General features: G+C 41.9%; 1 protein-coding gene across 1 annotated transcript; it reads left to right on the top strand.

The window, feature by feature from the left end:
* The first annotated feature begins 7,397 nt into the window (after positions 1-7,397).
* Positions 7,398-22,665, top strand: LYRM7 (LYR motif containing 7). Its single transcript, XM_063128403.1, has 6 exons — positions 7,398-7,456; positions 7,552-7,750; positions 9,662-9,734; positions 13,659-13,729; positions 17,081-17,162; positions 21,143-22,665. The coding sequence occupies exons 1-6, from the start codon at positions 7,398-7,400 to the stop codon at positions 21,211-21,213; spliced, it is 555 nt and encodes a 184-aa protein (XP_062984473.1). The 3' UTR covers positions 21,214-22,665.
* Positions 22,666-24,769: the final 2,104 nt, after the last annotated feature.

Here is a 24,769-nt window from a genome sequence, read left to right as displayed (position 1 = left end):
TACTAGCCAGTCTTCCCTTCAAGGGTAGAGAAATGCTTATTGCAGGACACCACACTTTACTAGCCAGTCTTCCCTTCAAGGGTAGAGAAATGCTTATTGCAGGACACCACACTTTACTAGCCAGTCTTCCCTTCAAGGGGAGAGAAATGCTTATTCGAGGACACCACACTTTACTAGCCAGTCTTCCCTTCAAGGGGAGAGAAATGCTTATTGCAGGACACCACACTTTACTAGCCAGTCTTCCCTTCAAGGGGAGAGAAATGCTTACTGCAGGACACCACACTTTACTAGCCAGTCTTCCCTTCAAGGGCAGAGAAGTGCTTATTGCAGGACACCACACTTTACTAGCCAGTCTTCCCTTCAAGGGGAGAGAAATGCTTACTGCAGGACACCACACTTTACTAGCCAGTCTTCCCTTCAAGGGGAGAGAAATGCTTACTGCAGGACACCACACTTTACTAGCCAGTCTTCCCTTCAAGGGGAGAGAAATGCTTATTGCAGGACACCACACTTTACTAGCCAGTCTTCCCTTCAAGGGTAGAGAAATGCTTATTGCAGGACACCACACTTTACTAGCCAGTCTTCCCTTCAAGGGTAGAGAAATGCTTACTGCAGGACACCACACTTTACTAGCCAGTCTTCCCTTCAAGGGGAGAGAAATGCTTACTGGAGGACACCACACTTTACTAGCCAGTCTTCCCTTCAAGGGGAGAGAAATGCTTATTCGAGGACACCACAATTTACTAGCCAGTCTTCCCTTCAAGGGGAGAGAAATGCTTACTGGAGGACACCACACTTTACTAGCCAGTCTTCCCTTCAAGGGGAGAGAAATGCTTACTGGAGGACACCACACTTTACTAGCCAGTCTTCCTTTCAAGTGGAGAGAAGTGCTTATTCGTGGACACCACACTTTACTAGCCAGTCTTCCTTCAAGGGGAGAGAAATGCTTATTGCAGGACACCACACTTTACTAGCCAGTCTTCCCTTCAAGGGGGGAGAAATGCTTACTACAGGACACCACACTTTACTAGCCAGTGTTCCCTTCAAGGGGAGAGAAGTGCTTATTGCAGGACACCACACTTTACTAGCCAGTCTTCCCTTCAAGGGGAGAGAAATGCTTACTGGAGGACACCACACTTTACTAGCCAGTCTTCCCTTCAAGGGGAGAGAAATGTTTACTACAGGACACCACACTTTACTAGCCAGTCTTCCCTTCAAGGGGAGAGAAATGCTTATTGCAGGACTCCACACTTTACTAGCCAGTCTTCCCTTCAAGGGGAGAGAAATGCTTACTGGAGATCACCACACTTTACTAGCCAGTCTTCCCTTCAAGGGGAGAGAAATGCTTATTGCAGGACACCACACCTTACTAGCCAGTCTTCCCTTCAAGGGGAGAGAAATGCTTACTACAGGACACCACACTTTACTAGCCAGTCTTCCCTTCAAGGGGAGAGAAGTGCTTATTGCAGGACACCACACCTTACTAGCCAGTCTTCCCTTCAAGGGGAGAGAAATGCTTACTACAGGACACCACACTTTACTAGCCAGTCTTCCCTTCAAGGGGAGAGAAATGCTTATTGCAGGACTCCACACTTTACTAGCCAGTCTTCCCTTCAAGGGGAGAGAAATGCTTACTGGAGATCACCACACTTTACTAGCCAGTCTTCCCTTCAAGGGGAGAGAAATGCTTATTGCAGGACACCACACCTTACTAGCCAGTCTTCCCTTCAAGGGGAGAGAAATGCTTACTACAGGACACCACACTTTACTAGCCAGTCTTCCCCTCAAGGGGAGAGAAATGCTTACTGCAGGACACCACACTTTACTAGCCAGTCTTCCCTTCAAGCGGATAGAAATGCTTATTGCAGGACACCACACTTTACTAGCCAGTCTTCCCTTCAAGGGTAGAGAAATGCTTATTGCAGGACACCACACTTTACTAGCCAGTCTTCCCCTCAAGGGGAGAGAAATGCTTACTACAGGACACCACACTTTACTAGCCAGTCTTCCCTTCAAGGGGAGAGAAATGCTTATTGCAGGACTCCACACTTTACTAGCCAGTCTTCCCTTCAAGGGGAGAGAAATGCTTACTGGAGATCACCACACTTTACTAGCCAGTCTTCCCTTCAAGGGGAGAGAAATGCTTATTGCAGGACACCACACCTTACTAGCCAGTCTTCCCTTCAAGGGGAGAGAAATGCTTACTACAGGACACCACACTTTACTGTCCAGTCTTCCCTTCAAGGGAAAAGAAGTACTTATTGCAGGATTCCACACTTTTCTGGACAGACTTCCCTTAAAGGAAGAGAAGTACTTATTGCAGGACTCCACACTTTTCTGGACAGACTTCCCTTCAAGGGTAGAGAAGTGCTTATTGCAGGACACCACACTTTACTAGCCAGTCTTCCCTTTATGGGAAGAGAAGTGCTTATTGCAGGACACCACACTTTACTAGCCAGTCTTCCCTTCAAGGGGAGAGAAATGCTTATTGCAGGACACCACACTTTATTAGCCAGTCTTCCCTTCAAGGGTAGAGAAATGCTTATTGAAGGACACCGCACTTTACTAGCCAGTCTTCCCTTCAAGGGGAGAGAAATGCTTATTGCAGGACACCACACTTTACTAGCCAGTCTTCCCTTTATGGGGAAAGAAATGCTTATTGCAGGACACCACACTTTACTAGCCAGTCTTCCCTTCAAGGGGAGAGAATTCCTTAGTTCAGGCCACCAAACTTTACTGTCCAGTCTTCCCTTCAAGGGGAGAGAAGTGCTTATTGCAGGACACCACACTTTACTAGCCAGTCTTCCCTTTATGGGGAAAGAAATGCTTATTGCAGGACACCACACTTTACTAGCCAGTCTTCCCTTCAAGGGGAGAGAAATGCTTACTACAGGACACCACACTTTACTAGCCAGTCTTCCCTTCAAGGGGAGAGAAGTGCTTATTGCAGGACACCACACTTTACCAGCCAGTCTTCCCTTCAAGGGGAGGGAAGTGCTTAGATCAGGCCACCAAACTTTACTGTCCAGTCTTCCCTTCAAGGGAAAAGAAGTACTTATTGCAGGATTCCACACTTTTCTGGACAGACTTCCCTTAAAGGAAGAGAAGTACTTATTGCAGGACTCCACACTTTTCTGGACAGACTTCCCTTCAAGGGTAGAGAAGTGCTTATTGCAGGACACCACACTTTACTAGCCAGTCTTCCCTTTATGGGAAGAGAAGTGCTTATTGCAGGACACCACACTTTACTAGCCAGTCTTCCCTTCAAGGGGAGAGAAATGCTTATTGCAGGACACCACACTTTACTAGCCAGTCTTCCCTTCAAGGGGAGAGAAGTGCTTATTGCAGTACACCACACTTTACTAGCCAGTCTTCCCTTCAAGGGGAGAGAAGTGCTTATTGCAGGACACCACATTTTACTAGCCAGTCTTGCCTTCAAGGGAAGAGAAATGCTTATTGCAGGACACCACACTTTACCAGCCAGTCTTCCCTTCAAGGGGAGAGAAATGCTTATTGCAGGACACCACACTTTACTAGCCAGTCTTCCCTTCAAGGGGAGAGAAATGCTTATTGAAGGACACCGCACTTTACTAGCCAGTCTTCCCTTCAAGGGGAGAGAAATGCTTATTGCAGGACACCACACTTTACTAGCCAGTCTTCCCTTTATGGGGAGAGAAATGCTTATTGCAGGACACCACACTTTACTAGCCAGTCTTCCCTTCAAGGGGAGAGAAGTGCTTATTGCAGGACACCACATTTTACTAGCCAGTCTTGCCTTCAAGGGAAGAGAAATGCTTATTGCAGGACACCACACTTTACCAGCCAGTCTTCCCTTCAAGGGGAGGGAAGTGCTTAGATCAGGCCACCAAACTTTACTGTCCAGTCTTCCCTTCAAGGGAAAAGAAGTACTTATTGCAGGACTCCACACTTTTCTGGACAGACTTCCCTTCAAGTGTAGAGAAGTGCTTATTGCAGGACACCACACTTTACTAGCCAGTCTTCCCTTTATGGGAAGAGAAGTGCTTATTGCAGGACACCACACTTTACTAGCCAGTCTTCCCTTCAATGGGAGAGAAATGCTTATTTCAGGACACCACACTTTACTAGCCAGTCTTCCCTTCAAGGGTAGAGAAGTGCTTATTGCAGGACACCACACTTTACTAGCCTGTCTTCCCCTCAAGGGAAGAGAAGTACTTATTGCAGGACTCCACACTTTTCTGGACAGACTTCCCTTCAAGGGTAGAGAAGTGCTTATTGCAGGACAACACATTTTACTAGCCAGTCTTCCCTTCAAGGGGAGAGAAATGCTTACTGCAGGACACCACACTTTACTAGCCAGTCTACCCTTCAAGGGGAGAGAACTGCTTATTGCAGGACACCACACTTTACTAGCCAGTCTTCCCTTCAAGGGGAGAGAAATGCTTACTGCAGGACACCACACTTTACTAGCCAGTCTTCCCTTCAAGGGGAGAGAAATGCTTACTGGAGGACACCACACTTTACTAGCCAGTCTTCCCTTCAAGGGGAGAGAAATGCTTAAGTGAGGACACCACACTTTACTAGCCAGTCCTACCCTCAGGTGGAGAGAAATGCTTACTGCAGGACACCACACTTTACTAGCCAGTCTTCCCTTCAAGGGGAGAAAAGTGCTTATTTCAGGCCACCACTCTTTACTGGCCAGTGTCCCCCCCTAACTCCCCTTCATGGGGTGGGCTCTGCTTTTTAACTCTTCCAAGGAAAGCGAGGCATCTTACATCGTCGTCTTCGTCTCCATCTTATCCTCAAAAAAAATCCTTCGAGGTAAGTCAGTCCAACTCTCTAAGCAATATATTACACTGGCTTTGATTGCACTTGTTTTTGTACTTTTCCCCCTTTCATTTGTGGATTTACAGTTTTTAATTCTTCATGTGGGTATGTTCTGTGTTTTAGAATTTAAATTTTGTACACTCGTTTTTACCGTTTCGGGCAAAAACACATAGTGCACATCAGGCTCACCTAGTAATGTGTGTCTGGTGAGTTTGGTTGACTCACCTCATTGGGAAGTTGCCGTTACGGCCCTTTCGCGCAATACGTGTTTTTGCCCGGTACGGGTACCTGAACGTGGTTTTGGGGCAACTTTTGGAGCTTTCTATATTTGTCCCACCGTGACATGTGCATCTGGTGAGTTTGGTTGACTTTCCTCATTGGGAAGCTGCCGTTACGGCCGGTTTTGCGCAATAAGCGTTTTGCCCGGAACGGGTACCTGAACGTGGTTTCGGGGCAACTTTTGGAGCTTTCTATATTTGTCCCACCTAGTTATGTGCATCTGATGAGTTTGGTTGACTTTCCTCATTGGGAAGCTGCCGTTATGGCCCATTTTGTGCAATACGCGTTTTTGCCCGGAACGGGTATCTGAACGTGGTTTGGGGCCAATTTTTGGAGCTTATTACATCAGGCTCACCAAGTAATGTTTGTCTGGTGAGTTTGGTTGACTCACCTCTTTGGGAAGTTGCCGTTACAGCCCTTTTGCACAATATGTGTTTTTGCCCAGAACGGGTACCTGAACGTGGTTTCGGGGCAACTTTTGGAGCTTTCTATATTTGTCCCACCTTGTCATGTGCATCTGGTGAGTTTGGTTGACTTTCCTCATTGGGAAGCTGCCGTTACGGCCCATTTTGGGCAATACGCGTTTTTGCCCGGAACGGGTATCTGAACATGGTTTGGGGGCAATTTTTGGAGCTTATTACATCAGGCTCACCTAGTAATGTGTGTCTGGTGAGTTTGATTAACATACTTCACTTGGAAGCTGCTGTCCCTGTCCGTTCTGCGCAATATGCGCTTTGCGCGGAACGGTTATCGCAACGCAGTTTCTTTGCACCTTTTGTGGCTTATTGCATCCCTGCCATGGAGTTATGCATGACTGGTGAGTTTGGTTGATATCGCTTGTTCAGTAGTGGCCGTTCCGGCCATCCCATTCTGTTCCGGACGTTGTTTTGGGAGTTCTGGGGTTAATAGTGATATAATATTGGCATGGTTTTAGTCCTAAAATATTGTTCCCAAGTGTTGCTAACACATGCCACTGTTTTTAGTATGGTTTTTTAATATAATGGGGTCGTTCCGGCCTGTTCCGTTCCGTTCCGGCTTTTACACCGTCCCGTTGAACCCCTACCACAGCAATGTTCCTACTTCGTTTGGGTGACACAACAGAGACAATAGGGTGTTGTGAGCCCTCCCTACTGTGCTGCCTAAAGCAGGATCAAAGAGCAGCTAAGTATTGTGGATTTTATTTTATATAAAGCATGTTTAACCTGCCTTTCAGAATGCATTGCCATACAAGATCGTTACAACGAAAGTCTTAAAATGACCCCAGCAGGGCCAACCAGAGTGTGCAAGAGAGAGGAAACTGCTACCACCTCTACTTGGCTTTTTCAGTGGTGCCCCATACCTTCAGAATTCCCTTCCCACTGAGATACACATGGCTTCGTCACTGCTGACTTTTGAAAAAAACAACAGCTCGTGACACATTTATTCTAGTCTGCTACTGCTGCTGTGTATGTTTAATTGTAATTGATATGCTCATGTTTTTGTAACAGTCAAAAATATTTCTTATGTAAAACACGATGGTGTATTTGCTCATTGAACTGCACCGAAAGGTTTAAAGGGCCTATATATGCTGGTTCATTCTTTCGCGGCATGCAGTTAAAGTATAGCTCTCATAGACTTAACAAGGTGTAAACTGACAATGCCAGTGGATGAAGCCGGGGCTCACCAGGTTTCTTTTTCGTCCTCCTCGAGGCGGAAGTAGCCTATTGTTAAACAATGGCACAATCCTAGATGTTTCCGAATCTATAATTGGACACCCGCATATGTGTCCACCCCCTTCTCAATTCCAAAAGGTAGGAACGAAGACAGGGGATCATGTTCTCCTTAGCTCTTGTCTTCTTTTAGAGGAAATCGTATCTTTATGTTGTGCTGTTTAAGCTCTGCCGATATAAATGCAAACACAACTAGTCTATATTATCCCTGTCGTATTACAGGAAGAAAGTGGCGGAAAGATCATAGTTCATCATACCTGCCCTGCAATGTAGTCCCGTACTTTGGATTGCTACCAGTTTGCTTTGTTCCCTCCTTCCTCCCCCTCCTTCCTCAGTGTTGTGTCTTATGGACTCTTGTTACTGATCTGTATAAGCCCCTCTGCAGCAAAAAGGTGTCAATAAGTAATAAGCCTTTTGTATCACACTCAGGGAAGTTAAAGAGGTTTAATACATTGAAGTAGAAGTTACGTTCCCACTTTCTGCTGGTGCCTATTTTAGACTTCCAGCAAATAAAATACCCCATACAGAACACCACGGCTTGGGAAAATCGAGAAATTCCACACCCACACACCCTCTCCCTACTCGACTCTTATGTTCGCTGAAATGCGAGTGCTTCGGGCTCCAGTCATGCAGGCGCGTTGCGATTTTATCCCTCACGCAAGGTAAAATGAACAATCCCACTGAATCCGGGCACTGTCCGTGACTCTAACTTCCTATCTCTACGGCTCTCGAGTCACAAGGCTCTATAAATTCATAGGACTAATGAGCTGCAGACTCCGGAGGAGGGGAAGGAAGGAAGAGCGATTCTGATTTGTTGTTGGTCTCAGGGCGAGGATGTCTATTGGTTCATGCGGAGCCACCGGCGTGCAATGGTGGGCGTGGTCCCATCTCTTCCCGAAGGGTGTGCCGTTGAGCTTCTGTCAAGGAGAATTGCTGTTGCGATGGGAAGCCGGGAGGTCAGTGGTTGATCTTGTGCGCCTGCGCAAACGTGGCTGGAGTGCGGGGTGGGGGTCGGTAAAACCAGCCATGGGGTTTATGGGGGGTGGGGGCGGTATATCAGGGGTACCACTAGCACTACTCTTGAGGAGGTCCGTGGTCGGCCAGATGGTCCTCGGGGTTCGAATCTAGAAATGAGCTTTGAGTATCGAGATTATTTCGTGTTTCAGTAAAGAATTGGTGAGCAGAGAGTCTAGCAGTACAATCCTATGCATATCTCCGCAGAACTAAATCCTATTGGGTAGTATCCAATGTTAGTCCTATGGAGAGTAAACTCATTGAAGCCACTTAAGTTAGGCATGACTAACAAATTTCATTCATTTCACTGGGTCTGTTCTATGTAGGACTAACGAGTTCAGGGTTGTGGCTTAGGATTCTCCCTCTCAAACGGAATGCAATTAAAATGAAAATAGCAACAAATTATTTGCAAGGTCATTGCACCTTTAAAAAAAAATCTTCATAGAATAGTAGAGTTGGAAGGGGCCTATAAGGTCATTGAGTCCAACCCCCTGCTCTTGTACATGCTTACGCTAACATCCGTTCCCCTAAGGTTAGTGGTGGTTTTTCATCCAGATAAGCATGCATAGGAGTGCAGCCTAAGACTTCAGTCTTATGCACACTTACATGCAGGAAAAAGCCTGACTGAATGTCATGGGTGAATCTTATAACATGCACACACTTTGGGTATAAGAATGTTCAAAGCAGCCAATTTTTATAAGCCACCCTTGCCGGGTTCACACAACACAATAACCTGGGGTAACTTACCACAGCATGAATATTTAAAATGGCCGTGGGCATACACCACAACCCCCTGTGGCACCCCCAGTGCAGCCGCTGTAAAGAAGGCAAACTCCATGTTAGGCATTATTAGAAAAGCCAGTATCATACTGCCTTTATACAAATCTATGGTGCGACTACACTTAGAATACTGTGTGCAGTTCTGGTCACCACACCTAAAAAAAAGATATTATAGCGCTGGAAACAGTGCCGAAAAGGGCAACTAAAATGATTAAGGGGCTGGAGCATCTCCCCTATGAGGGAAGGTTACATCAACTGGGATTGTTTAGCTTGGAAAAAAGGAGGCTAAGGGGAGACATGATAGAGGTGTACAAAATTATGCATGGTGGGGAGAATATGGATAGGGAGACATTTTCCTCCCTCTCTCAAAATACTAGAACCCGGGGTCATCCCATGAAGCTGATTGGTGGGAGATCCAGAACAAATAAGAGGAAGTACTTCTTCACACAGCACATAGTTAAATTATGGAACTCACTACCACAAGATCTGGTCAGATTCAGCATGGCACTTCTTAAGACGTAGTGATGGCCACCAATTTGGATGGCTTTGAAAGGGATTTGGATAAATTCCTGGAGGCGAAGGCTGTCAATGGCTACTAGCCCTGTGTGCTATCTCCAGTATTTGAGGCAGAAAGCCTGTGAACACCAGTTGCTGGGGAACATGGGTGGGAGGGTGCTGTTGCACTATGTCCTGCATTGTTGGTCCCTGGCCGATGGCTGTTGCCCACTGGGTGAGCAGAGTGCTGGACTAGATAGACCCTTGGTCTGATCCAGCATCAGGGCAGTTCTTATGTTCTTAAGCCACTGTGGCCTGCAGTGATCATGCAAACATGGTCATTAGTGTGTTTTTACATCTTTTCACTTCAGGCTTTTACCCTGTCTTTTACTTTGGTTTTATTCTGTTTTAAACAAGGTTTTCATATTATGTTTTTTCTTTGTCATTGTATTTTACAGTTTTAAGTTTTGTTTTGTGAACTGTGCAGAAAGCTTTGGCTCTTCAGCAGTATAGAAATGTAATACAACAAATTTAAGTTCTGCCACTGACACCATAAAACTGTTCTCTTGCATTTATAGATCTTGAAACTTTTCAAGTCTTTGCATAGGACAAGGCAAAAAGTTTTCAAAAATGACTCCAAAGCCCTAGAAGGTAAACATTCTTATTTTCTTGGCAAAAAGAAATGAAACAATATTTTTAAAAAGATCAATGCTTCTGTTGTAGTTCATAGTATAAGCTTTTGTGAGCTTTGCTGCAGCAGACTAACAACGCTACCCCCACCGGCCCCAGAAGATGTTGGGGTTTGGGGGATTGGGTTTGCAGCATCTTTGCCAGAGTGATAAACAAGCCCACAAAAGTTACTAGCCTACAAATTAAATTATTCTGTGGGATAGTAGAGGAGGGACAGAGAGCTCCATCCTTCCTTCAGAAGCTCACAGCATTCCTGTGCTGGGTGTGGAGGAGTGACCAGATGCTCTGCCCCTCTTCCAGCAGCCTGCAGTTTTGCATGGCCACCAGGCGAATGCTTGTATACAATTATTATTATTATTATTATTATTATTATTATTATTATTATTTATATAGCACCATCAGTGTACATGGTGCTGTACAGAGTAAAACAGTAAATAGCAAGACCCTGCCGCATAGGCTTACATTCTAATAAATTCATAATAAAACAATAAGGAGGGGAAGAGAATGCAAACAGGCACAGGCACAGGGTAGGGTAAACAGGCACTGGGTAGGGTAAAACTAACAGTATAAAGTCAGAACAAAATCAAGATTTACAAGGCCGGTGATAGGCCTCTCCAAGAGTCACAAGCTCCGTGTGACTCTAAATGCATTTGTGCCAACTTGGCCTTGGCCAGGTTATGCCATAGGAACATAGGAAGTTGCCGTTGGTCAGACCCTTGGTCCATCGGGCTCAGTATCGTCAGCACTTAACCGGCAGCAGCTCACCTAGGAGTCTTTCCTAGCCCTACTTGGAGGTGCCAGGGATTGAACCTGGCGCTTTCTGTTCCACCACTGAGCTACAGGCCCTCCTGCAGTCTGCTATGCTCCCTATCTGACTGAGGAGATTGTACTTTGAGTTTGTAACCTGATAGATATGAGTGTGTAAATGAAGCCAGTTTAAGGAAATAAAATGGAGGAGCAAATCAAATTTAAATACACAGGTATATAAATGGGAATAACTTAAGGCTCACACAAGACATTCACCAAATAATCGACCTTGCGAAGGAAGTTGGCAGACATGAGTTGGCACATCATTACAATGTAATGATGTGCCAGTGCTAGTCATTATATGGTAAAACTATGTGCTCTAAAGTAGACCTTCTGTTGTACAAGAGGCTGATTGCATTTCAAACATGGGGAAATAAAGGCATTCAGGTTCTCCCATATCCATACATGCCTCTTGATTAGGGCTAGGAAACCACTCTTGCAGGTGTCATCATGTGTATTGTGCACCTGGGATATTCCACCTTTGCTATGGATATTTGAAAAATACTTAGGATGCTTTGAAAAAGGAAGCAAGGTGATGCCTTTATGTGAAGACTTTGCAGGCCTTTCTAATTGACACAGAATCCCGGTTAGCGTTATACTTCCCTTAACCCGGAACTACATGTCACAATGTTCTGTCCCACAAGTAAGCATAGTGGGGAATGTATTTCTGGCTTTTTAAAAAAAGAAAAAAGGGGGGGTAATGTTCACTCTTGCACTGGAGACCTTGAATGTGCAACTTATAAATAACTAAATGAAAAATATAAGTGGACAAAATGAAAGGTCATCAATATAGTAGTGTTGGTATGAGGGTGTTTTCCATTATTATTTTAAAAACCTTCATGACTACTCTTTCAGTGCTCTTCATGACATGAGTAATAAAGAAGGACAGTGTTGAGTTCCCCACACCCAAATTGTGTGTGTGTGTATTTAAAAATATTTAAAAGTTACAAAGAATGAGCCTGGGGGAGGCCATTCATTCATCACTATCCACAAAGGTCATAGCTGGGGACCTGCAATCTTGCTTTCTAAGTATACACATTTTAATAATCGTATACCTTGAGATGTTTTCAGCCCTTGTGTTTGTCTGCTTCACTGCAGTTGACAAAATTCTTTAAGCTGATTGGGAAAGTGCCAGACTTTACTGTGAAAAAGGCTCCTGTACCCCTTTTGACAATGGGTTGCAATTTAAAACGCAGGCCCCAAAGCAGGTGGGTGGGTGGGAATTAAAGAGAAAATGCTGCCCTGCCTTTCCGAGTGCCTTGCCAGCAAGATACCCCAATAACGTTCAATCTAAGCTCCACCTTGGATGCTCTGCACAAATGTAATTCAACATACTATTCTTGACTTATAATGCTCTAGATCAGAGGTGGGCAACCTGGTGCACTCTAGATGTTTTGGACTACAGCTCCCATCAGTCCCAGTCAGCATGGCCAATGGTAAGGGATTCTGGGAGTAGTAATCCAAAATATCTGGAGAACCTACTGTAGAAGATTTGGGCCCTTTCTTCTTAAAGTACTGTCTTCTTCCCTGTATTAATTATGTGAAATGATTCTACTGACAACCCCCTTCTTAGCTACATTGTGCCACAGTTGTACAAGGTGTATATATACAGGTTATATGGCTTACCTTTCTTTCTTTAGCCCCACCCCTAGTTACATCAGAATATTTGCCAGCTCCTTTTGACTTAATTTTTATGTACCTAAAGAACCTGTTGGTGGCTAAATACCGCAGTGTTTTCTCTAAGGCCAGATGTAATGTTTACTCTACTGAATTACTTTGGGGCAGATTTGCTGATGTCCCATTTCAGGAAAGATGGTGCCCCTGTAGGAATATGGAAGTGGAGACGATGGAGCATATTTTTCTCTCTTGTAGCTTTCATAATCAGGCTCGTTGTTCTATAATCACCCCATTGCTGTGTAAACTGCCCAGAAGTTCAGATAAATTCTATACTAAGTTCCTGCTGGAAGACAAGTCCCCAAAAGTGACTTTGGCTGTTGCTAAATTTCTTATAGAAGCGGCCAGGATTAGAGCTCTGTGTGTATTAGATGAAAGCTGAGAATAGTCTTAATTTGTCTTATGTTTTTTGTCCGAGTTTTGCCTTTGATGGATCTATGGATCGTAATAAAGTGATGATGATAATTTCTATGTGAATGATGTGGCTATGCAGATGGAAGCAGAGGGAACATTACTTTCCTGTTAAGCTGTGGAGCAACGTGATTTCAGGAATGTGTTACGCCTACAGCATGATTTTGCTGTCATTTATACAGGCATATAGTGAGGCAGTTTTAATGACTCTTAAACAATTGTGGAGATGTCCTCTGAAACCTTGCTCTGCAAACATCTTGTGAAACATTGTAAAGAATTTTTATTTCAGTTTGTACTAATTTGAGGAGGGGCTGGGTAGTGTTTTAGTATAATTCTGTATATTGGTTTTATGTCTAACTGATTCTGTATACACAGTTCTTGACAACAAGATTTTGTTACAGGTTTAAAACGGGCTGGGCTGGAACCAGAACAGCATGTGCTTCTTAAACACTCATTTAAACTGAGCTGGTTTCTGTTCTAGTGCCTGGTTCTACAAAGGTCATAAACCATCTATTACTTCTTCTAATGTTATGCTCAATAGGATGGTTTATATTAGCAGCCTATTTTAGCTGCTCCGAGAGCCTTTTTTGGCTGAAGAGCGGGGTATAAATATGCTAAATAAATAAGTATGTTCAACTTGTTCAGCATGCTGCAAAACAGTTATTTAATGGCATGAAATGTCTTGTGGTGAAATCTGTTACTAGGCTTAAAATGGAAGGGGAACGTTTTAAATTTCTAGAAACAGATCATAGTATCATATATTATAAACAGGTTATTGGGGAAACAATCTATATCATTTTTACCCTAATCCTAGTCCATGCAAATATGACTCTGTTAATAGAATTATGAAGTTCTAATGTGTGTGGGTTTCACTAATCAGGTCTGTGACAGGTATTTTCTATAGGGTTGCATGCAGTTTGTCTACTTTATCTACTAAGACCAAAATAAAGAGGTATATTAACCTCCCCTCCCTTTCTCTCTCCCTTTATCCAGCTGTAAGAATAAAGATAAATGAAGAATTCAGAAAAAATAAAGATGAGGCTTCTTCTGAAAGAATAGCTGAGGTACTTTCATAAGAATCTCTTACTGTCACTGAGGAAAGAGCTAATTGGCAGTTTAAACTGATTTAAGCATCACAGGTCCTTTCTCCCCCTTTTCCCCGAAGAACCTTGGGAGTTGGGAGGAGACCAGGGACTTCTAGCAAGGAATTCTGAGTACCTTTTTAAAACTACAATGCCTGTGAGACTACAATTCCTTTGCAAAATTACAATTCCCCCCTGTGTTGGGGAAGCCGTTGAAGTGAAACTGATTTAAAGCAAGTTGGCATCTGCTGTGTCAATGTGGCCTGAACATATATGTTGAAAACCATGGGTTGGATCCAGACTTGGTCATACGTAAGGTAGGCCCACTGATATCAATGGGGCTTGAGAGAGCTCTAAATATCCCATTGATTTGATGGGTCTCCTCTAAGTATGATTAAGTCTGGATCCAACCCAATATCTTTAAAAGTCAGAGTCTGGGCACTCATTTCATTGTAGTGGTTGTCCTTGGTTGAACTTGTAAAAGGAAGATATTCCGAAACAGTGATGAAAGATGGGTTAGCAGCCAGACCTTTGGAAGACTGCAGCCTTGAAAGGCAACTGAGAAATGTATCAAATAAATAATTAAATTAAGAGAAGCAGTGGGTGCTGTTTAGCAGTACAACTTCTTTATTTTTCTTTCCCTTTTGGAACCATCCCTTGCAGCAGTCCTGTTGGTGTGGGAACCAGAAAGGACTTCAGTTTTAGGGCTTCTATGAACGAGCATTTTATAGTATGCTCCTGACTGGCCACTCATGGATGTTTGCAGGTCATTTTGATGACGTAAACCTCCTGTGCATCTCTCACTCCATTTCCTAGTTTTAGCGATAAAAAATAAACCTCAGAAAACCCAACTCATATGTTGGGATTTCCTGCTGTGTGCAGGTGAAGTTGTGCTATAAAATGCCCACTAAAGGGCACTGTCCCATTGAGCTGCATTGAACTGTATGCGTCATGCAGTTGCTACGCCCTTCCCCATGTAATTTCAGCTCACTTCAAATGAGGAAGAGAAGCAGGAAGCAGAGCCATGGTAAGGAAACACGATTCCCCCTCCCCCACCCCAGTCTGCAACAGGCCTCAGCCATCTTGAAAAGGAATACACTGGAACCCTTTCCCCTACTAATGTGTCTTGCTGTCAGAGCAAAGGGCAGCTGAATAGGAGAGAAAAGCTAAGAGCTGGGAATGCTCAGAGTTGTAGGACTTTTCTCTGTCTAAACATGCATAGGATTGCACCCTTAATCACTTAGCTGTTTGGACTGTCCTTATGGTTATGAACTATAGATGTTCAGTTTTGCCACCTATGCAGAACAAGTGAAAACACCTTCTTTGTTGTTCCCATTCATGAAAGTTACCCCATTCTTTGAATTCTTTCCTTACAAATGCTGCTGTTCATAAACATACACCAATTATGGGAGTTCAGAAAGAAGAGGGCTTAGGAAGAATGGCATTCCTGAAGGATCTGTTGAGGGGGGTTGGGGAAGTAACCTAAATCGGCCTCTGCAGTAATTTGCATGTAAAACTAGAACAAGTACTTTCATATATATACAAGACAGGTAAGGTAATCTCTTTCATTGAACAAATCTTTGGTGTAAGAGTCTGCTTGCAGAAACTGGCACAGTAGAGAAGATCATGTTACCAATTTTGCAACTTCCTCTCGCCCTTGCATAGTAACAGCTATGTCTAATCCCTTTAAGCATGGATGCTTGTTCTTTCCAGCCTGGGGGGAACAACTTGGCTCAAATCCTAGCCGCTGAGGCTGCATTTGAGTGTTAAAATCCAGGGTTTATTTTTTAAAAAATAAAATAAATAAGTTAAGCCTCTAGTCCACGTAGGTTTGAAACATGTTAAAAGACTGGAAACTTGCAAAAAGAAAACCCTCACACGTCTTTTCAAGGGTCATGAATTATTTTGGTCAATATATTAGCTGACTCAATTCCCCTCGGTCTGTATTTACAAGTACCTATTTTATTTATATTAGAAGTAAAACATGTTTATCAAATCTGTATAATTTTCATGAGCTTGATAAAATTAAAATTCTGGCTGTCTGAAACTAAAACAAGTCCATTATATAGGCCCTGTTCAGAAGACACCTTAAACTACGGTGGTTACGGCTTTTTTGTTAACAAAAAAGCTTTCATCACCGTAGTTTAAGGTGCCTTCTGTGTTAAAGTAAGCCAATTATACTGAGTCCCTTTACAAAATCTGCCCCTGACCCCAGCATTGAAGGTGTGAGGCCTTCCTGTCAAGCAGCTGGACTTTAGCTTTGGAACACGCCCTTAGTGTGGTGGTTGGCTTTTCTAGCAGTAAGTGAGGCATGAACATCTTTCTTTATTTAGAATTTATAAATTCTATAGAATTTATATGCCACTTCCCATTTTAAAAAACCTGAAGCGGTTTACAGCATGTTACAAAACATATTACATTATTATAAAAGCACAACAACTTTAGAAACAAGTTAACGCTTGGGAAAAGCCAGGGTAAACAAGTACGTTTTTAATAATCGTCAAAAGTATGTGTTTGTCAGTGCCTGATGCATTGTAGCAGGTTTCTCTTTATAGCTACTGAGTCCTGGATGTCAGTTAACAAGTTAATTCTTTAAACCTTCTTTTATTCAGACTTGATAAGATTGTAGCTACATGAGTTCTAAAATGTATCCTATATACTAATTAAAATGGTAATAAAATGTATACCAAGAAAATAAAATTATATATCACATGGTCATTACAGAGGGAACGAGCGAGCCAGTGTGGCTGAAGTGTTTGACTGGGAGCCAGGAGATCCATGTTCTAGTCCCCACTCAGTCATAGAGACCTACTGGGTGACTTTGGGTAGTGACAGACTCAGCCCAACCTACCTCACAGGGTTGTTGTTGTGAGGATAAAATGGAGAGGAGGAGGATTATGTATGCCGTCTTGGGTTCCTTGGAGGGGGGGAAAGGGCAGGATATAAATGCAATAATAAATAAATAATAGAGAGAGCTGCCATTAAAAAAATCTATTGGCACTTAAGGAATTTCAGTAGATTATAAAGAGATTGAACTAAAAAAAGGCCTTTTTGTCTGCTCTGGAGTGAATGTTATGGTCTTCATTCAAAGTTCCCCCCCTGAGATGCTGCCTGAATATCTCCAATTCCGGAAAATCAGTATTCCATATTTTGGCATGTGCAATCTAACTGTAGTCCTTTTAATTCTGAAAGTAACATCTTTTGAACATTTTAAAGATGAAAGGTGCTACAGGTTTGTAAGGTAACTGGTACTTCCATGATATTCAACAAACACAGAGAATGTCTTCAAGAGTGATTCTGTGGCATTCAATTAATTTTCTTTCTTTTTTCCAGCTTATAAAAATAGGTTCAGATGTAGAAGTTATACTCAGAACATCTGTCATTCAAGGTGTTCATGTGGACACCAGCAAACTCTGTAAGTAAAGAAACTTCACTTTGGAAACTTATAAATGCTACATATCTCCTTTAACCCTGAATAATGTAAGCTTTCTTCACCATACAATTCATGTTAGTTATTGGTACATACAGATACATGCATTTATCATTGTGGAGGTCCTTTAAATCATTAGGGCTGCAGTCCTAAACACCCTTACCATGAAGTCCCATTGAACTCATTAAGACTTACTTCTGCATAGACATGCGTAGGATTTCACTGTAAACCAGGTTTAAAATTTGTAGTGTTTTTCATTCTGATTATTAGATTCTCTTCCAAATTTGTGCCAGGTTCATTCAGGACAAGTGAGCAGAGCCATCAGTGGCTCAGAAAAGCAACAATGGTTGTACAGCCCATCCAATTTTTGGCACTAATGAACAGATTTGAAATTTATAGATGTGCCAATATAACTCTGTTTTATTTTTTCACTTCTACAAAATTTGTTCCATTATCTCTAGTTCCATCTGTAATTTCTATATGCATGCATCAAAACTTATTTTTGTTTTTTAGGATAGAGCATTTCTAGTCTTCTTAATTTGGGCAGTTGTTCTACTTTTCCCATGAATATCTTTACTGTAATATTGTATTTAATGAGTTCATGATAGATAGATAGATAGATAGATAGATAGATAGATAGATAGATAGATAGGATACCTCTGAAAGTTGCCAAATAACAGAATTTATTTATTTATTTATTACATTTTTATACCACCCAATAGCCAAAGCTCTCTGGGTGGTTCACAAAAATGAAAACCATAATAAAACAACGAACAATCTAAAAACACAAATACAAAATACAGTATAAAAAGCACAACCAGGATAAAACCACACAGCAGAAATTGATATAAGATTAAAATACAGAATTAGAACAGTAACATTTAAATTTAAGTTAAAATTAAGTGTTAAAATACTGAGAGAATAAAAAGGTCTTCAGCTGGCGATGAAAGGAGTACAGTGTAGGTGCCAGGCAGACCTCTCTGGGGAGCTCATTTCACAGCCGGGGTGCCAGAGCGGAGAAAGAGTATACATGCTTGCTATAGATCTCTGTCATATACTTTCTGAGCAATATGGGATATGTAGCACATCATAGTTTAAGGTATATGGTATTATCATGATTAACATTAAACATCTCTATCAACACTAAGTTCCAAATGGTCATAGATTCAGATCATAGTTGCTCACCTGGAGATTTCCAAGCCCTCCTTTTGCATTAGCAGGCAATAATATTTCAAATTAATTTAGGCAAATAGGACAAAACTGAGCCGCCCATGTATCAAACTGCAGCTCTGTAATTGCAAATCTTGCTGAGTAGAAGCAAGTGTGCTTATAGAGAAGGGGAGAATTGCACTAGCACAGGGGTTGTGTTACATAGGCTTGATACCTAGAAAGCCATGCCACTGGTCCATTTAGCTCAGTACTCTACACTGACTGGCAGTGCTTTCCAGCGTTTCAGCCAGGAGTTTTTCCCAGCCGTACCTCATGATGCCAGGAATCGAACCTGGGCTCCTGGAATGTCTTTCATGCAAAGCATGTGCTCTACCACTTAGCTATGGCCCGTGTCCCATTCCTCCAGTTCCTTTTTGTAAGAAAGTTTCATTTTTTTGAAGCTGCTTTCTTCTTTGGCAAAAGTAGCAATAGTGGTGGCAGCAGAATACTTAAGTGACAATATTGGATCTTTCTGGCAGTCGGAGAGAGGGGGAAAAAGAAGCACCGTGATTTTGTGTTGCCATGCTATGGGCAATGTGCGGAGCACTAAAATAAGCTTACCATAAAAAAGTACAAAGTGCCTATGTTTAGATAGAAACTTGGCACTGGTTGGGGAAGGAATCGCCACATGTCATAGAACAGGGCAGAAGATTTTTTGTTTGCTTAGGTGTCATGAATTTTAGCAGCACTGCAAGTAATCTTGTCCTTGGCCTGATCCCAGTGGGCGCAACGTGTCTCTAGTTCTGCAAGTAAATTGTCCGGATTTACCAGTTCAAGCTGTCATCCAGCAATGTTTGTTTTAAATGAATTGTCAACATTGGTGCTAGAGATGTGCAGCACAATTCTTCATGTGTTTACTCTGATGTAAGTGCTGTTATACATGGGGCTGCCTTTGAAAACGGTCTGGAAACTTCACCTGGTACAAAACAGGGCAGCACGTTTACTAACAGAGACTGGCCAACGAGACCACATCACGCCAGTCCTTTTCCAACTTCACTGGCTGCCAGTCCAGGTCCGGGCCCGGTTCAAAGTGCTGGTATTAACATTTAAAGCCCTAAACAGCTTGGGGCCAGGCTATTCGAAGGAACGCCTCCTCCCATATGTACCTGCCCGGACCCTAAGGTCATTTTAAATTTGTATTTCTGCACTGCTGCTGATTTTGTCCTGGTTGTACTTTTATATTGTATTTTATATCATGTTTTTATACTGTTTGTTTTATACTGAATGGTTTTAATTTTTGTGAACCGCCCAGGGAGCTTCGGCTATTGGGCAGTATAAAAATGCAATAAATAAATAAATAAATAAATCCCTCTCCCGACTGGCTACTCCACATTCCCAAATAATGCTATGTTTTTCCTTCTCTATATCTTTTTCTGGTTTCCCCCTTCTCTTCTTTAATGCACACACACTATCACCACCCTAACTTTTTTTAAAAAGTGGGTGGAGAAGTGGTGGTAAAACTCCCAGTGCAGCTCAACTCTACATGTGTTACAACCCACCATGTGAAGTCCAAGTGTAGATTTTCTGTCATATAGAATTGACGTTTGTAGAAACAAAGTAGATCAGGCTAAATTTGTCTAGCCCAGTGTTGTCAGAAGCTCTCCAGGGTCTCAGGCAGACGCCCCCCCCCCCCCCATCATCTGCTACCGGATCCTTTTTTAGTTAGCTATAGCAGGGATTCCAGCTGGGACCATCTGCATGCAAGGGATGTACTCTGTGGTCCCACCTCCTGGTACCTTGAGCTTAACAGATTTCTGGGCCTTTTGATTTGTACATGCTGCCCTTCCACCCCAAAGACTAGTGCTAATAGAGAGAGGCTGTATGATGGGATTGCAGCCTTTGTCTCTAGGCTTTTAAGTCGGGCTGCAGAAACTAATCTGACAGCCTTGAGGAGCATTGGTTGCTTAAGGTGCCAGATGGTCAGAACTATGGTAGAGACAAGGACTGATAAGGAACAGCACAGTCGAATAAAAACCAACTGGCTGCTCAGATACTGGCAGTGTGAGTTAAGAAAACTTACACAGACAGATAAGTAAGGTAGAAAAGCCCCACCACCGAATGAAGCTATATTAAATCGAAGGCTAATGTTGAATTCATGAATATTAAAATGTGTTTTTCTTTCACTGGACAGCAAGAAATAGTGGAGGGCCGCAATGGTATCCAATAGCTAAAGTCCATGCAAGTTCTGTTAGTTACTTCCGGATAGAAGATTCCTAGCACTACCAATCTAAAGATATTGTGCAACTATTATGTTTTTCCTCCTTAGTCTCAAAGAGGGAAAGAGATTTTCTGTCTTAAGAAAAAAAAGATGGAAGAAGTGTGGGGAAACACCTCGGAGTTACAAATGGAAGTCAAGAATATCTGGACCTAAGACTGGAACACAGGAAGCTGCCTTATACTGAGTTAGACCTTTGGTCCATGTAGCTCAATATTGTCAGCACTGACTGACTGCAGCTCTCCAGGGATTTGGGCAGGATTCTTTCCTAGCCCTACCTGGAAGTTCTGGGGATTGAACCTGGGACCTTCTGCATGCAAAGCAAGTGCTCTTCCTTTGAGCTACGGTCCCTCCCTCAAGGCAAGGTGATTGCACAATAAAAATCTCACCTGAAAGCGCTCATTATTACTGTGTCCAAAATGTAAGGAATATTAACTGTTCTTTCCAGTGGGTAGGAAATTTTAAAAGGTCTGTAGAAAAAGTTGAGCTGTCTTTGTAAAAGACCATGTAAAATCTTACAGGAAATGTTCCTCTCTTCCAGTGATTATTCCAAGAAAAGAAGTGCTGCTGGACAACCTGCCTTTCTGCGATGCACCAAAACAGAAGTCATGAATTGGAGAGAATAAGGCTTCATGTTAATTGTGCCATGTGATTTCTTGGTTTGCAAACTAAGATTGCAGACTAAGATTTCCTGTAATATCACTCTACACAAAGTCTTTTAAAATGAATATTTATTGTATTTGTCTTCGGACTAAAAGCAGAATATACTCAGTTTTGTTGGTGGATACTGGAAAATACTTTGGTTTATTATTTTTGGATTTGAGGCAACATATTTTGAGTAGATCAAAACTATTTTCATGCCTTTCTATAACATGAATATCTTCATTGGAGAAAATACATTTTTCATATGTGCTACAAACATATATTCCCACCACCACTACCAAAAAGGTGCCAATCCACTGGTAACCTTTAGTTCAGAATTTTAAAATGTTTTACTATTTGGGGGCAGTGAGTTGAATTTTGAAATATAATTGGGCCTGTGATTTTGGGGAAAGAGTGACTGAAACATCCAAATCATAAAACTTTGGGTTTTTCTAACTGTCAATGAATATTAAAAGGCACACAAAGTTATATAATTAAAACCAGGTTTATATAGATTATTTTAAGGCGTTATGCTTGAGGAAAGGAGTGTTGGTAGGAGTATGTATAGCCTTCTACATGTCTAAGAAGTAAATCCCACTGAATGCAATGGGCTAACTTGGGTAATTTTGGTCAAGTGCAATCTTGCTTTTATTCTTTTGTGCATTTCATTTCAAATGCTAAGGCCTGTAAATAAAGGAATTCATTCAATGGGGCTTACTCTCAGGTAAATGGGTATAGGATAGCTGGCTATGTCAACCCCACTCCTCCTACCCCACGCTCATGTTCTCATCATAACAGAAGCTAAGCCTGAGGCTGTACGCAGTTGAACTTTTCTGTATGGCTTCAGGAGTGACTTGTCCCCATGGCATTAATGCTTATCAACATCAGTGGCATGATAACTGTGTAAATATAATGGAAAGGGACGGATCCTTTGAGCAAGAAAGCCTTTTTCCTAATACAATGCCTCTTCTGAACGGAGAGAAAAATATCCCCCCAAAAGGGGGAAGGATTTGGCACAAGACTAGTTTTGACACTGAATTGATGAGGTCTTTTATATTTACTAACAGTGCAATTCTATGTATGAAGTGCGACTGAGTTTAATGGGTATTATTCCCAGGTAAATATGTACAGGATTGCAGCCTAAACCTATTTCCCCCCTTAAATATGCTCTTTGGATTTAATGTTTTAGTATCTGTCCACAAAGGTGATTGGGCAAACATTTATAAATCTTAGAGGAGCCACAGCAGATGGTGCTCTTTATGTAAATTAAGGAAACACGCTTTTAAATAAGTTCAGAACTGCATCCAATGTGTATTTTGTATTCAAATTACTGCCTTTAATTCAAATACATGTTTTGTTAAATACAGTTTTGTCCATCTGTGTTCACTTGAAGCTTGCTCCCAAGTAAATGCAAGTAAGATTGCAGGCCTAATAAAGTTCTCTTCATTTTCTTGATTCTTTTTAAAGAGGGAATATAAACTTAGAAAACAATTACCATTTCTGTTTATGTTTTCGATCACATTTAAATAGTCTTGCTCTTTAATAGCATTTGCCAAATAGGTGTTTTTCCTCAATAAACCACAGGTTACCAAGTCCTAATGTAATAATTAACAGTGCATTCCTATGCATGTCTGCTCAGAGGTAAGTCCTATTGAGCTGAAAGAGACTTCCTCCCAGGTAAGTGAGTAAAGGATTGCAGCCTTAAGTTTTCTTTTTGTCTTGGTTCACAGGATGAATATTGCAACACCTTTTAAAATATGACTGTTTTAGGCATACATTTTCATTCCTGCTATTTGCCCTCTGAAATGCTGAATTGGTGTCAATTTCACAGAACTTCACAGCAATAGTTTGCATCATATTAGATCTGTAAATAAGGCAATTTAATTTCTAGTACTGGCAGTTCCTTACACTTCCTTTGTAAAAAAAAGAAAAGAAAAAGGGAAAACATTGACACTGGAAAACTAAAAATAAGGTCAACCAACCTTTACAGGAAGAGCAGAGTCCTTGCCTTTCCCTGCATGAGACAACTCTTTCCAAAAGGTTTCCTGGTGCTTAGCATAAAAACAGTTCACTGTTATGATGAATGGGAAATGCATTGTCATGATTGCAATTCAATATCTGTGTAACTTTTATTATCAGCCATGGCCACAATACTTAGGAAACCTTTCCTGCAAAAAATCCCATTAAAAAGAATGGGAACTGTACACGTGCATTAATGTGCTTTTGCACAAATTTATTTATTTATATTCCACCTTTTCCCCATAACTGGGACTCAAGGCAGCTTTACAAATTAAAACATGTGCAGTTAAAACAGATAGAGATATCCAAAATAAAAATTAAACATATTACAACCTTAAAACATTTAAAATATGAATAATTTTAAAAATCCAATATATAAATAACACATAAACAAAGCTCCAGATTACTACCCAAAGGCCAGCTGGAACAAGAAAGTTTTAGCCTGTCTCTGGAAACACACCAGGGAGGGAGCCAACCTAGCTTCCTCTGGAAAGGGCGTTCCAGATCCCTGGGGCAGCCACCGAGAAGGCCCTCTCCTGTGTTCCCACCAGGCATGCCTGTGATGGTGGTGGGACTGAGAGAAGGGCCTCCCCTGAAGATCTCAGAGTACGGGCAGACTTGTATGGGAGAATATCGTCTTTCAGATAACCTGTATTTCTCATGTATTTCGGTAGGAGATACTCAGGATTTCTGAGACTTGTGTCCCATGTATTATTATTATTATTTATTTATTTATATAGCACCATCAATGTACATGGTGCTGTACAGAGTAAAACAGTAAATAGCAAGACCCTGCCGCATAGGCTTACATTCTAATAAAATCATAATAAAACAATAAGGAGGGGAAGAGAATGCAAACAGGCACAGGGTAGGGTAAACAGGCACTGGGTAGGGTAAAACTAACAGTAACTTGGGTAACTTGGAATGCTGATGTGTGAACTTTGCAAGATTGAGGTTGGGGGTGGGAATCGGTTTAGAAACCTGGCTGCGAAATGTAGTAGTCCTTGCATCCTGTAGTAATTGGGATCTATGTATTTTCAGTAAATAGGAGAAATAGATCATTATTTTATTTATAAAGGTATATTTATATCCTGTTTTTTTTACTCCAAAGGTCTCTCAAAGCAGTTACCAATGAACAGTTATGCAATTTAAATGCAAAACCCAAGTAGAAAATACAATTTAACCCCAAGAGCAAGATGGGATCATAAAAAATACAATCGGCCAACAGGTAGAAAAAACCTGCCACCAAAAGCGAGATCAAAAAAAAAAAGCTTGGCTGAAGCCCAGAAGAGAAGCCTTTCTAGGGAAAGAGTTCTCCATTCAGGGTATTGCAGTAGAGAAGGCTTTTGGTTCAACGCTTAATTACAAGTGTGAGTTATGGTGTCAAAGCCATTCTTTCGACTTTCCTAAATGTTGTGGGTTTGGAATATTGTTTGCCTGGTTCTATTAGTTCCTAAGGAACCCAAGGCGGCATACATAATCCTCCTCCTCTTCCTTTTATCCTCAC

This window comes from Elgaria multicarinata, chromosome 6 (assembly GCF_023053635.1).
Source record: "Elgaria multicarinata webbii isolate HBS135686 ecotype San Diego chromosome 6, rElgMul1.1.pri, whole genome shotgun sequence".
Lineage (NCBI taxonomy): Eukaryota > Metazoa > Chordata > Lepidosauria > Squamata > Anguidae > Elgaria > Elgaria multicarinata.
The sequence above is the reverse complement of the archived record's forward strand: the minus strand, read 5'-3'. Positions and strand labels throughout refer to the sequence as shown.